The sequence below is a fragment of the Oncorhynchus keta genome, unplaced genomic scaffold, assembly GCF_023373465.1.
Source record: "Oncorhynchus keta strain PuntledgeMale-10-30-2019 unplaced genomic scaffold, Oket_V2 Un_scaffold_22955_pilon_pilon, whole genome shotgun sequence".
NCBI lineage: Eukaryota > Metazoa > Chordata > Actinopteri > Salmoniformes > Salmonidae > Oncorhynchus > Oncorhynchus keta.
Window position 1 is genome coordinate 74,688 of NW_026290872.1, and position 13,183 is coordinate 87,870.

General features: G+C 42.8%; 1 protein-coding gene across 2 annotated transcripts in view; it reads left to right on the plus strand.

Moving 5' to 3' along the window:
* LOC118385360 (splicing factor, suppressor of white-apricot homolog) overlaps positions 1–13,183 on the plus strand; it is a 124,783-nt gene that overhangs the window by 24,244 nt on the left and 87,356 nt on the right. For both annotated transcript variants that reach the window (XM_052515326.1, XM_052515327.1), the window contains exons 8-10: positions 9,535–9,871; positions 10,003–10,170; positions 10,309–10,402. In XM_052515326.1, coding sequence (XP_052371286.1) covers positions 9,535–9,871; positions 10,003–10,170; positions 10,309–10,402 — 599 coding nt within the window. The remainder of the gene's footprint in view (positions 1–9,534; positions 9,872–10,002; positions 10,171–10,308; positions 10,403–13,183) is intronic.

The following is a 13,183-nucleotide window of genomic DNA, read 5'->3' on the forward strand; positions in this document are numbered from 1 at the left end:
TGTCGTCTGCGTAGAGGTGGATCAGAGACTCACCAGCAGCAAGAGCGACCTCATTGATGTATACAGAGAAGAGAGTCGGTCCAAGAATTGAACCCTGTGGCACCCCCATAGACTGCCAGAGGTCCGGACAGCAGACCCTCCGATTTGACACACTGAACTATATCAGAGAAGTAGTTGGTGAACCAGGCGAGGCAATCATTTGAGAAACCAAGGCTGTCGAGTCTGCCGATGAGGATGTGGTGATTGACAGTCGAAAGCCTTGGCCAGATCAATGAATACGGCTGCACAGTAATGTTTCTTATCGATGGCGGTTAAGATATCGTTTAGGACCTTGAGCGTGGCTGAGGTGCACCCATGACCAGCTCTGAAACCAGATTGCATAGCAGAGAAGGTATGGTGAGATTCGAAATGGTCGGTAATCTGTTTGTTGACTTGGCTTCCGAAGACCTTAGAAAGGCATGGTAGGATAGATATATAGGTCTGTAGCAGTTTGGGTCAAGAGTGTCCCCCCCCTTTGAAGAGGGGGATGACCGCAGCTGCTTTCCAATCTTTGGGAATCTCAGACGACACGAAAGAGAGGTTGAACAGGCTAGTAATAGGGGTGGAAACAATTTCGGCAGATAATTTTAGAAAGAAAGGGTCCAGATTGTCTAGCCCGGCTGATTTGTAGGGGTGCAGATTTTGCAGCTCTTTCAGAGCATCAGCTGAACGGATTTGGGGGAAGGAGAAATGGGGAAGGCTTGGGCGAGTTGCTGTGGGGGGTGCAGTGCTGTTGAATGATGGAGTCCATCCAAATCATCCTGGCTCCTGGACCCTGTCTGTGCATTTCAAGGCTACCTTGAGACAATGACTTATCAGTGACCCGAGCCATGCTCCGATAACCCCTACCATTATGTTGCTTAGTTGTCGTAGTGCTTTTGCAGATTTACATTGTCCCATAATTGTTGGCAGTCATAATGTAAGTAATCACATTTTTGTCCCTTTAAGTCCTCTGAATGCTTCTGTCAATCCTAGAGCTATTATGAGCAGTAATCATGCACCTATGAGTTTTACTGAGTCGGTTTGCCCAAGTAGGAAGTCCACTTTGTGCAGCTCACCCTGCACTATCTGCGCAAACCTAAATATTACTGTCATGTCTACCTTTTTGATATGCCTCCCTGTAAAGCAAAAAAAACAATCAAGAATCCCAGAAAAGGGCAAAAAAAATTCCACATTAACATGTAGCCTAAGAAACAAGGTTCATTAAATCGATAACTTGCTAGTAACAGAACATTAATATACTGGCTATCTTTGAAACTCATTTATAGATAAAACCTTTGACACAGTGGTAGCAATACATGGTTTCAACATCTTCAGAAGAGACAAATGCCAATGGTGGATGTTTTGCAGTTGATGTTCAGTCATATTTCTGTAAAGTTTAGAAAGGATGTGATGTCAAATGCTGTTGAAGTAATATGGCTACAGGCTCATCTGCCTCACCTAAAGGCCATTCTGTTGGGAAGCTGCTATAGACCACCTAGTGCTAACAGTCAGTGTCTGGATAATATGTGTGAAATGCTTGACAATGTATGTGATGTCAACGGAGGTATATATTCTGGGTGACCTAAATATTGACTGGCTTTCATCAAACTGGCCACTCAAGAAAAACCTTCAAGCTCGAAACAGTGCCTGCAACCTGGTTCAGGTTATGAGTCTACCTACCAGGTTATTTCCAAACAGCACAGGAATGAAATCACCATGTATTGATCACATCTTTACCAATGCTGCTGAAATCTGCTCTAAAGCAAAATCCAAATCTATCAGATGTGGTGATCATATTAGTGGCCATATCTAGGAAAACCAAAGTTCCAAAGGCTGGGCCTAATATAGTGTATAACAGGTCATACAATATGTTTTGGAGTGACTCCTATGTTGAAGATGCAAAGAATATTTGCTGGTCTGTGGTGTGTAATGAGGAGAAACCAAATGCTGCACTTGACACATTTATGAAATCGTTTATTCCAGTTACTAATAAGCATACACCCATTAAGGATGAGGCAAAGGGGATGGCAAATAAGTTTGGCTGCACAGCCGATTGTCAAACATACTGGAAATTGAGAAATCATGTGACTAAACTGAACAAAAATAAGACACTGTACTATAAAACCAAGACAAATTATATAAAGGATCTTTATATATATATATATGCTTTGGAGCACCTTCAATGAAATTTTGGACAAAATGGCAAACTCCACTCCATCATTCATTCAGATGGCTCATTCATCACAAAACCCACTGATATTGCCAACTGCACTAATGATTTTTTTTCACTGGCATGAGTTAGCACATTTAGACATAACATGCCAACAACAGATTCTGAACCTACACGTCCATGCAAAACTGACCAAATTATGAAATCCAAGCATAATACAAATATTGTGGGAGCTGTTTTGTTAGACTTCCGTGTATCTTTTTTACATTGTCAATCATATTCTGCTGCTGGAAAAGCATATGTGTTATAACTTTATATCCCCTGCTATGCATTGAGAGCTAACTGTCTAACAGAACACAGAGGGTGTTCTTTAATGGAAGCCTCCAACACAACTCAGGCAGTCAGGCATTCAGGGTAGCTGTCTAGGCCCCTTACTTTTTTCAATCTTTACTAATGACCTGCCACTTGCTCTGAGTAAAGCCTGTGTGTCTATGTATGCTGATGACTCAACACTATACATGTCAGCTACCACCGCAAGTGAAATCACTGCAACACTTAATAAAGAGTTGCAGTCAGTTTAATAATGGGTGGCAAGAAATAAGTTAGTCCTACATTTTCCAAAAACGAAAAGCATTGTGTTTGGGGCAAATCCTTCACTGAACACTAAAACTAAATCTTGCAATGAATCGTGTAGAAGTTGAGAAGTTGAGAAGACTAAACTTTTTTTGAGTAACACTGGATTGTTAACTGTCGTGGTCAAAACATAATGATGGGGAGCTAAAATAGGCCTGTCCATAATAAAGCGTTGCGCTGCTTTCTTAACATCGCTGTCAACAAAGCAGGTCCAACAGGCCCTAGTTCTGTCGCAACTGGACTACTGTCCAGGTGCGTGTGGTCAGATTCCACAGTGATTGACTTAGTAAAATTACAATTTGGCCAGAACAGGGAAGCATGGCTTCCCTCTAGACCCACTGGCCCTTAAATGTACATGGAGAGCCAACATTAATAATATAGTACCAGTCAAAAGTTTGGACACCTACTCACTCAAGGGTTTTTCTTTTATTTTTTACTATGTTCTATATTGTAGAATAATAGTGAATACATCAAAACTATGAAATAACACACATGGAATCATGTTAAACAAAAGTGTTAAAGAAATCAGAATATGTTTTAGGTTCTTCAAAGTAGCCACTGTTATTGTAGAATAACAGTGAAGACAACAAAACTATGAAATAACACATATGGAATCATATAGTAAGTAAGCAAAAAAAGTGTTAAGAGATTATTCAACCACCCTTTGCCTTGATGACTGCTTTGCACACTCTTGGCATTCTCTCAACCAGCATCACCTGGAATGCTTTCCCAATAGTCTTGGAGTTCCCACATATGCTGAGCACTTGATGCCTGCTTTTCCTTTACTCTGCGGTCCAACTCATCCCAAATCATCTCAATTGGGATTAGGCCAGGTGATTTGTGAGGCAAGGTCTGATGCAGCACTCCATCACTCTCTTTCTTCGTCAAATAGCCCTTACACAGCCTGGAGGTGTGTTGGGTCATTGTCCTGTTGAAAAACAAATGATAGTCCCACGAAACGCAAACCATATGGGATGGCGTAGCGCTGCAGAATGCTGTGGTAGCCGTGCTGGTTAAGTAGGCCTTGCATTCTAAAAAAATCCCAGACAGTGTCACCAGCAACGCACTATCACACCACCACCTCCATGCTTCATGGTGGGAACTACACATGCGGAGATGATCCGTTCACCTACTACGCGTTTCACAAAGACACAGCGATTGGAAACAATCTCAAACTTGGTGTAATTTAGACCAAAGGACAGATTTCCACCAGTTTAATTTCCATTGCTTGTGTTTCATGGCCCAAGCAAGCCTCTTCTTCTTATTGTCCTTTTTAGTAGTGGTTTCTTTGCAGCAATTTGACCATGAAGGCCTGATTCATTCAGTCCGCTCTGAACATTTGATGTTGAGATGTCTGTTACTTGAACTCAAACATTTATTTGGGCTGCAATTTCTGAGGCTTGTAACTCCAATGAACTTTTCCTCTGGGTATTCCTTTCCTGTTCCTTGAAATGTTCCGCATTGATTGACCTTCATGTCTGAAAGTAATGATTTAACTGTCGTTTCTCTTTGCTTATTTGAGCTGTTCTTGCCATAATATGGACTTGGTCTTTTACCAAATAGGGCTATATTCTGTATACCGCCCCTACCTTGTCACAACACAAATGATTGGTTCAAATGCATTAAGAAGGAAAGGAAATTCCACAAATTAACTTTTAACTAGACACACCTGTTAATTGAAATGCATTCCATGTGACTAAATCATGAAGCTGGTTGAGAGAATGCCAAGTGTGCAAAGCTGTCATCAAGGCAAAGGGTGGTTGAATAATCTCTTAACACTTTTTTTGCTTACTTACTATATGATTCCATATGTGTTATTCCATAGTTTTGTCTTCACTGTTATTCTACAATGTAGAAATGAGTGCAAATAAAGAAAAACCCTTGAATGAGTAGGTGTGTCCAAAGTTTTGACTTCTACTGTATGCATGTCAATCTCTCCTGCCTCAAAGTAGAAGAGATATTGACTTCAGCACTACTTGTAATTGTGAGAATGATTGACATATTGAATGCACTGAGCTGTCTTTTTAAACTAATAGCACACAGTTCAGATATCCATGCATACCCCCAAGACATGCCACCAGAGGTCTCTTGATGGTCCCCAAGTCCAGAACAGACTATGGGAGGCGCACAGTACTACATAAAGCCATGACTACATGGAACTCAATTCCACATCAAGTAACTCATGCAAGCAGTAAAATCAGATAAAAAAAAAAAGAAAAAAAGAGGGGCCTCCCGAGTGGCGCAGCGGTCTAAGGCACTACATCACTACAGACCCTGGTTCGATCCCGGGCTGTTTCACACCCGGCCGTGATCAGGAGTCCCATAGGGCGGCCCACAATTGGCCAAGCATCATCTGGATTAGGGTCGGGTTTGGCAGGGAGAGCTTTACTTGGCTCATCGCGCTATAGCGATTCCTTTTGGCGGGCCAGGTGCCTGCAGGCTGTCCTCAGTCGTCAGTTGAATGGTGTTTCCTCTGACACATTGGTGCGGCTGGCTTCCAGGTTAAGTGGGCTGGTGTTAAGAAGTGCGGTTAGGCAGGTCATGTTTTGGTGGACCCATTAACCGACTTTCGCCCCCCGAGCCTGTTGGGGAGTTGCAGCAATGAGACAAGATCAAAATTCAGGATAAAAAAGGGGTAAAATACAAAATATTTGACCAAATAAATACATTCATAATGAAATACAAAACAGACAACGTATTTACATATTTAAGTATTATTTACATATTTAAGTATTCAGACCCTTTGATATGACACTAGAAATTGACCTTCAGTGTATCCTGTTTCCATTTATCATCCTTGAGATGTTTCTACAACTTCATTGGAGTACACCTGTGTTCAATTCAATTGATTGGACATGATTTGGAAAGGCACATACCTGTCTATGTAAGGTCACACAGTTGACAGTGCATGTCAGAGCAAAAATCAAGCCATGAGGTCGAAGGAATTGTCCGTAGAGCGCCGAGACAGGATTGTGTCGAGCACAGATTTGGGGAAGGGTACCAAAATACTTCTGCAGCATTGAAGGTCCCCAAGAACACAGTGGCCTCCATCATTCTGAAAAGGAAGAAGTTTGGAAACAGCAAGCCCCTTCCTAGAGCTGCCCACCCGGCATAACTGAGCAATCGGGGGAGAAGGGCCTTGGTCAGGGAGGTGATCAATAACCCGATGGTTACTCTGAAAGACCTCCAGAGTTCATCTGTGGAGATGGGAGAACCTTCCAGAAGGACAATCATCTCTGCAGCACTCCATCAATCAGGCCTATATGGTAGTGTGACAAGACGGAAGCCACTCTTCAGTAAAAGGCAAATGATAGCCCACTTAGGGTTTGCCAAAAGGCACCTAAAGGACTCTCAGACCATTAGAAACAAGATTCTTTGTTCTGATGAAACCAAGGTTGAACTCTTTGGCCTGAATGACAAGCGTCACGTCATGGAGAAACCTGGCACCATCTCAACGATGAAGCATAGTGGTGGCAGCATCAGGCTGTGGGGATGTTTTTTAGCGGCAGGGACTGAGAGAATAGTCAGGATCCTATGCATAGGCTCTTGCTTTTGCTGTTTCGTACTCATCTTGTTGGCTGAGAAAGTAAATATGGACAGTTATTCTAACATCTTCAAAGTGTGCTGTAAGGATACACGTCATTGCATCCTCAACTTGCATGTTCTGTAAAAGATGATGGACCATCATCTAAACGTGATTGTTTTTTTTGTCATTCTGAGCAGCGTGGGTGTACACCCTAATCAAGTTACGCACCCTATGCATATGGTTCCAGTAAATTTAAATGCTGCCGGTCAAATTTCCGGTGCCTCATTTTCATAACGGAATCCCTGGTGTGTGTTTCTCTCTCTTTGCTAATAAGATAGCGCCGTGCTGGATGCGAGCTCCGACCCAACATTGCTATTTTGTGATTCTTTTGGCGTTTATCTTTTTACTTTATTTTCACAAAATTCATCCTCTATCATTTCTTATAACTGATAAGAACATTTGAAAATCAGGTCGGCAGTTACTTACCCCAATTTTGGCTTCAACTTTGACTCATCTGTCCTGGGCTCTTTCTCTAATTCTGATCCATCTATATCAGGCGATGTGAAAGGAAGGTCTGGAAAATCTTTAGAGTCCAGGCACTCAAGCTATAGACTGTACTCTGTTTCTGCACGCAAGTTGTACCGGTGCATCAAGTCTGAAAACAACGGGCTCCTAAACGGCTTTTATCCCCAAGCCATAAGACTTCTAAATTACTAACAGAATGGCTACACGGACTATCTAAGTAAACCGTTGTATTTACCATTTTTACTATCTATGCACACTCACAGGACTCTAGACAGTAATGCCTAGATTTCCACAACTGGATTGTGCAACATTTTCCCATTATTATTTTCCAAATTCTTCAAGCTCTGTCAAATTGATTGTTGATCATTGATAGACAACTATTTTCAGGTCTTGCCATATATTTTCAATTAGATTAAGTCAAAACTGGAATATTCACTGTCTTCTTGGTAAGCAACTCCAGTGTAGATTGTGTTTTAGGTTATTGTCCAGTGTTTGGTGGAAAGCAGACTGAATCAGGTTTACCTCGAGGATTTAGCTTGTGCTTAGCTCCATTCCGTTTATTTTTTTATCCGGAAAACTCCACAGTCTTTAACGATTACAAACACACCCATAACATGATGCAGCCACCACTATGCTTGAAAACATCACTGTCATTAAGGTCAGTATTGTGGAGTAACAACGTTGTTGATCCATCCTCCGTTTTCTCCTATCACAGCCATTAAACTCTTGACTATTTTAAAGTCGCCATTGGCCTCGTGGTGAAATCGCTGAGCGGTTTCCTTCCTCTCCGACACCTGAGTTAGGAAGGATGCCTTTATCTTTGTGGTAACTGGGTGTATTGATACACCATCCAAAGTGTAATTAATAACTTCACCATGCTCTTACCCATCTACAAATAGAAACCCTTCTTTGAGAGGCATTTTAAAACCTCCCTGGTCTTTGTGTTTGAAATTCTCTGCTCGGCTGTGGGACCTTACAATTACCGGTATGTGTGGAGTACGGAGATGAGGTAGTCATTAAAAAATATATTTTTAACACCATTATTGCACACAGAGTCCATGCAACCTATTTGCCTTGTTAAGCACATTTTTACTCCTGAACTTATTTAAGCTTGCCATAACTAAGGGGTTGAATACTTATTGACTGAAGACATTTTTAATTTTTAATTAGATGGAACAAATATATATGGAGCATGTGAATGATGGCTCTCCTACAGGTTTTCAGCCTTGTGCATTTTGGATGGGTCTTCGTAACAGTCCACCAGAGAGGTGACTAACGAGTTAATATCATCCAGTTTCAGGTTTGACAAAATAAGCCTCTTATTCCCCCTCTCGTTCTCCTTCCCTTTCTCTGTCTTTCTCCGTTCTGTACACTCCATCAGGGATGGTAACCACTCCCACAGTAAAAGACCTTGGAGAGTTAATAATGCACCGAGACACACAGCTACATGCTGAACCGAACGCCCTCATCCTCCCACTCCCAATCCTACTCTTAAGTGGTTATTGATGTGATGGCTAACCGTATCAAACGGAATGTGAAAACTCAACTTAATACAATTACAGTCGATCTCGTTATGGTTTTGAGTCTGAGCTGCCATGGAATAAGTCTCAGTGAGCGGACAATTTAAGATGGATGTGACATTTTGAGCGACCTCAGATTGACCCCCACCACACCCACAAATTATGACAAACACCTGCCCTCCCCTCTCCCCCTCCTGCTGCTGTTGGCAGTGAGCTGGCAGAATCTGTCTATACAGTCTGGTAACGGTAGCTGATGTGAGCGCAAATTTTCCAGCTCAGTTGTCAGAGCGAATCTGTGTAGCACCTCACAGGAATCAATTATTATACTTAAAAATGTCAAATTGTCATCGCAAACAAAGTCAGTTTGACACTCACACAGAATTTGCATTTCCCAATTTCCCATCCACAGTAACGGTATGAGTCGAATTTTCACAGGAACTCATACTTGCACCATTGTACAGTGACATACCACACCTTTATGGAGCCTGTTTCTTTCTTCCCCTTTGAACACTATGAGTGAATCTGTCAGTTATTCATAACCTGACTGTGTTAACCCTGGTTGTTGGGCCAGTATTATTTTCTTATTCCTGCTGTAAATTACTTTCCCTGACCTGTTGATGCACTTGATAGAGTCCGAAATGGGTAGTGTGATTGTAATGAGAGGCTTTGGAAATGATCGGTTGCATATTGTTTTTGATATCCGCTTTTAAACACATTATGATTTCCAACAAGCTGATCCTAATTATTCTTGTTGGGCCATTCTCCCTTTTGTTCCCCTTTTTTCCTCCCGTCTTCTGCTGACAAAGTACATTTTAATTAAGTAGACAGTGATCCAGACATAGATTATTAAAATGTTTCATTTGTATCAGCGTGTAGTTTGCTTTATTCTCTCTGCCTCCTCTGTGAGGCTAAGATCCGATTAGCGATGAGGCCAGACTTAAATGTATATGTTAGTCCGCTCGGCACCACAGCCTACCCATACACACTAACACTCAGTGAGCAGACCTATCTCATCCAATGCTGACTTACACTTTTGCTCAGTGACAGGGAAGGCATGCAAAACCACATGCAATTGAAGTATTCGCATGATTACCTATTTTGATAAGTATTTTGATAATTTCCTCTCTCTGACCTTACAGCTAACGTGGCAGCGATGTACTATGGGTACTGCATGCTTCCTGATGGGACCTACTGCCTGGCCCCACCCCCCCCTGGGATTGATGCCAACGGCTACTACAGCTCCCTGCCCTCTGGCAGAATGTTGGCTCCACCCTCTTACTCTGGAACCCCGCCTCCTCCAGGGACCACGCCCCCTGCACCTCCTGAGCCATCGACACGGATCATCTACACAGCACCTCCGACTACATTTCCCATCATCCCACCACCAACTCCAGTTCCCAGCCAGGTCCCAGTCTGCCTCTCAACCCCTTCTCCTCCTGCCCCTGTTATTCCTGCTGCTGTCATACCAGAGACCAGGTATGTGGACACTTATTGGACAGAAGTGGAGATATTTTATCACTCCCCATACTATCTAGTTCCCCCACATAATGTGATGCATTGCTAAATATCTTTATTTCGTCTCCACTCATCTTTTCCTCATCTATCAGTTCGCGGCCCCAGGCTCCCGTTGCCGTGGTGGCCCCGGTTGCCGTGGCAGCGCCAGCCATCATCCCCCCGCCCCCTGACATCCAACCGGTTATTGACAAGCTGGCTGAGTACGTGGCCAGGAACGGTGTCAAGTTTGAGACAAGCGTCCGTGCCAAGAATGACCCGCGGTAAGCAGCTAGAGAAAAGGCCATTCCTGCTTTTTCTGTGCCGAATAATGGAAAACGGCTCAAGTTTCTGTTCAATCTAGTGGCTTTACATCTTATGTGGCTGTACATCTTGTGTATGTGTGTCTGTTTCCAACACAGGTTTGACTTCTTGCAGTCCTGGAACCAGTACAACACCTATTATGAGTTCAAGAAGAATTACTTCATGCAGAAAGAGGGAATCAGCCTGCCACAGGTGTGTGTCATCTGTCCTTTTCTTCCTCCTTGAGCACAGTGTGTGTTTTTTGATGCCATTTTGTTTGAAAGGATGATATACCCTCTGGTTCTTTAGTAAATATTTCCTTTCATTCAGCAGTGTGCTCTCCAGGTTGCTTTTTAAAATGCTCTGGGGCATTAGGTGGCGTGGCTCTCAGGCTTTCACGCTTGAGATCAGGGATCAGTCAGTTTTTGTGTGTAGGGCCTTTCATGCTTTCCAGATATCAAAATGCCTGCCTGCCCTTGACTCGTGTCTACGCTCCGGGGTTACTGGGGGAGAAGGAGGCGGTTTTAGCAGTCAGCTTATCATAAATCAAGCTGATTCTCCTTAATAAAGAAATTCTCTGGTACTTTTGTATACTTTTTAGCCAGTAGTTCTGAAAGTAGCACTCCCGACTATTGCGTTGCTCTCTCTCTGCTGTGTCCACCCACTCTGTAACCTCATTGGACAATGCTGGGCAGGCCTCTTGCTAGCTGTCACTCAAATGCGTCGGGCTGAAGCGCTCTCTCTCTGTCTCTCTCACTCTTTCTGATTTTAATGAGAGGACCTTGTTTTTTAAGTATAACAAACCTAAGCCTGTGAATAACCCAGGGCCAAGCAAAGCATTTAGCCATGTAGCCGTGTTTCGTTTTCCTGATCGAGCCCCTGGTTTTAACACACCTATCACACAATCTATTAATGTCAGGTTATTCATCAAAGATAAAGTTATTTTCATGTATTTTTTTTCACTTTCTCCTGTGACCTACTCTCACTGGTCCTTAGTGTTCACAAATCTAACTGTCTAGTCACGACCCAACACATTAACAGGGCAGCGATAAGTGTATAGAGTGTTAAAAGCTACTTGAAACTGTTGACCTTTTACATGGCTATTCTCTGTGGACATTTAGTCGCTTACGTGACATTTGTAATCCATTATTTAAGCGACATTTTAGGATTTGGGTATTTTCTTCTACTTGCCCAGAGTCATGAACTTATGGATACCATTTGTATGTCTCTGCGTGTAGTTTGAAGATTATTTAAGTAAAAAATAAAAATACTGAATAATCTCTTTAGCAGGCTCAGGTGGGAGGGAGACATAAGTACTTTGTAAAGAGGGTGAGCTGTAACAGGCAATTGAGAAATCCATTTGCTGGCCAAAATTGCATGAAACAAACAAACTTGAAAGGCAGGTAAATTATTATATAAAAAAAGCTCATCTGACTTTGTGTCCTTTTTGAACTTTTATTTTAAAGCACCCATGCTTTTGAAAATATTTGGTGTTGGCCACCTCGTTAAATTCATTTACTGATCCCGGACAGTTTGCCACCCAGGATTGATTTACCTTTGAGATAAGCTAGTTAATAGGGAACCCTGATCTCAATTAAAACAACAATAATGCCTGGATCGGAAACAAAACTAATGCTGTTGATTGGATGTTAATTACTAGAGCATGTTTGGACTGGGAGTGTAGAATATGCGGGTGGATATGCGTGTGTGGGCTTTGACTTGGACTAAATCTCACTAAGGCTGAGATTCAAACAAACAGAGATCAGCAGCCTATAGGCTGTAATAGGCTGTAATTGAAATGGGATTTCTGCTTGAGACGACATCTGAGCTGTTTACAGCCGACATGAACGTAGAGCATGTTGCCTTTTAAGTGTGTTACTGAGCAAATTGTTAATCTGTCAGATTAAGTCCCGGCCTTAGTCTTTCACAAGGATGTTAAAGGTTTTGTCTCCTTGGTTCTCTGTGTACTCTGGTATGTGTCTGATGATATGGACTGGAAGTTGGGCTGGGTGAGGTGAGCTGAGCTGCCTTCCATCTCAGAGGTGATGAGGACCAGATGGGGAGATAATTTGGAATTGAAACCCTCTTCCAGTGTTGGCAGTAATCGAATTTCTAACCCCCAAACCACTCCCTGCGCTCTGCTTAAATCTAGCGGCATTCCGAAAGCTTCTGCTTTCGGGAATCCCTCCTTCCCCCGGGGAAAACACCATTTCCTTATCAGCACCATGTCAGACAGCCGGCTGACTTTTCACCAGCGTCTCTTCTCTCTACTCCCTTCCCTATCACAGCTCCCTACACAACCCTCAGGTACTGTGGCGTACAATTGTACTGAAGCCAAAGTTCAGACATGGGAAAAATATAATCACAGGGTCGGAGACTTTGTAATCTCTCTAACCCCTAATTATCATCTCTGTAACCGCTGTGCTGCTGATATGGGACAAATATTGTGTGGGAAATAAAAGAACAACAGCCTATAGGATAGAGAGGGGAACGATGAGAAAAGACATGGCAGGACTGTTACAAAGTGAAATTGGGAGAAATGCCGTGTGAGCTCCCACAGGCTCTGCTCTCTGCCCCCCCCCCTCACACACACACACACACACACATGTCTTGTCCCTGGCTCTCTGCAGCCCAATCTGGACGGTTTGTTTAATTCATCCAGTATCTACTTTCCTTAATTGGGCATCCAGCTCAATTAGGAGCCGTGTCAACGGCAATGAAATTAATCCGTCTGGATGTGGCTGCCCTGGTTGCTTGGTAAGGACTGCTGCCCCTCTCTTTATATGCCTGGCCACGGTGGCCCAGTTATGTACCATGTCTGTTTATTCTACCACTTTAAACACTGCAGTTCACTTGAACTGTCTATGATGTTTCAGAGCTATGAATGTACCTCCCAGATATTCACACTTCCTCAGTTTAGATTAAATAGACCTTAAGGGTAGCAGGGCTTGGAATGAACTTTTCTAGCCACTTGTCAGACAGTTTTTTTTTTAC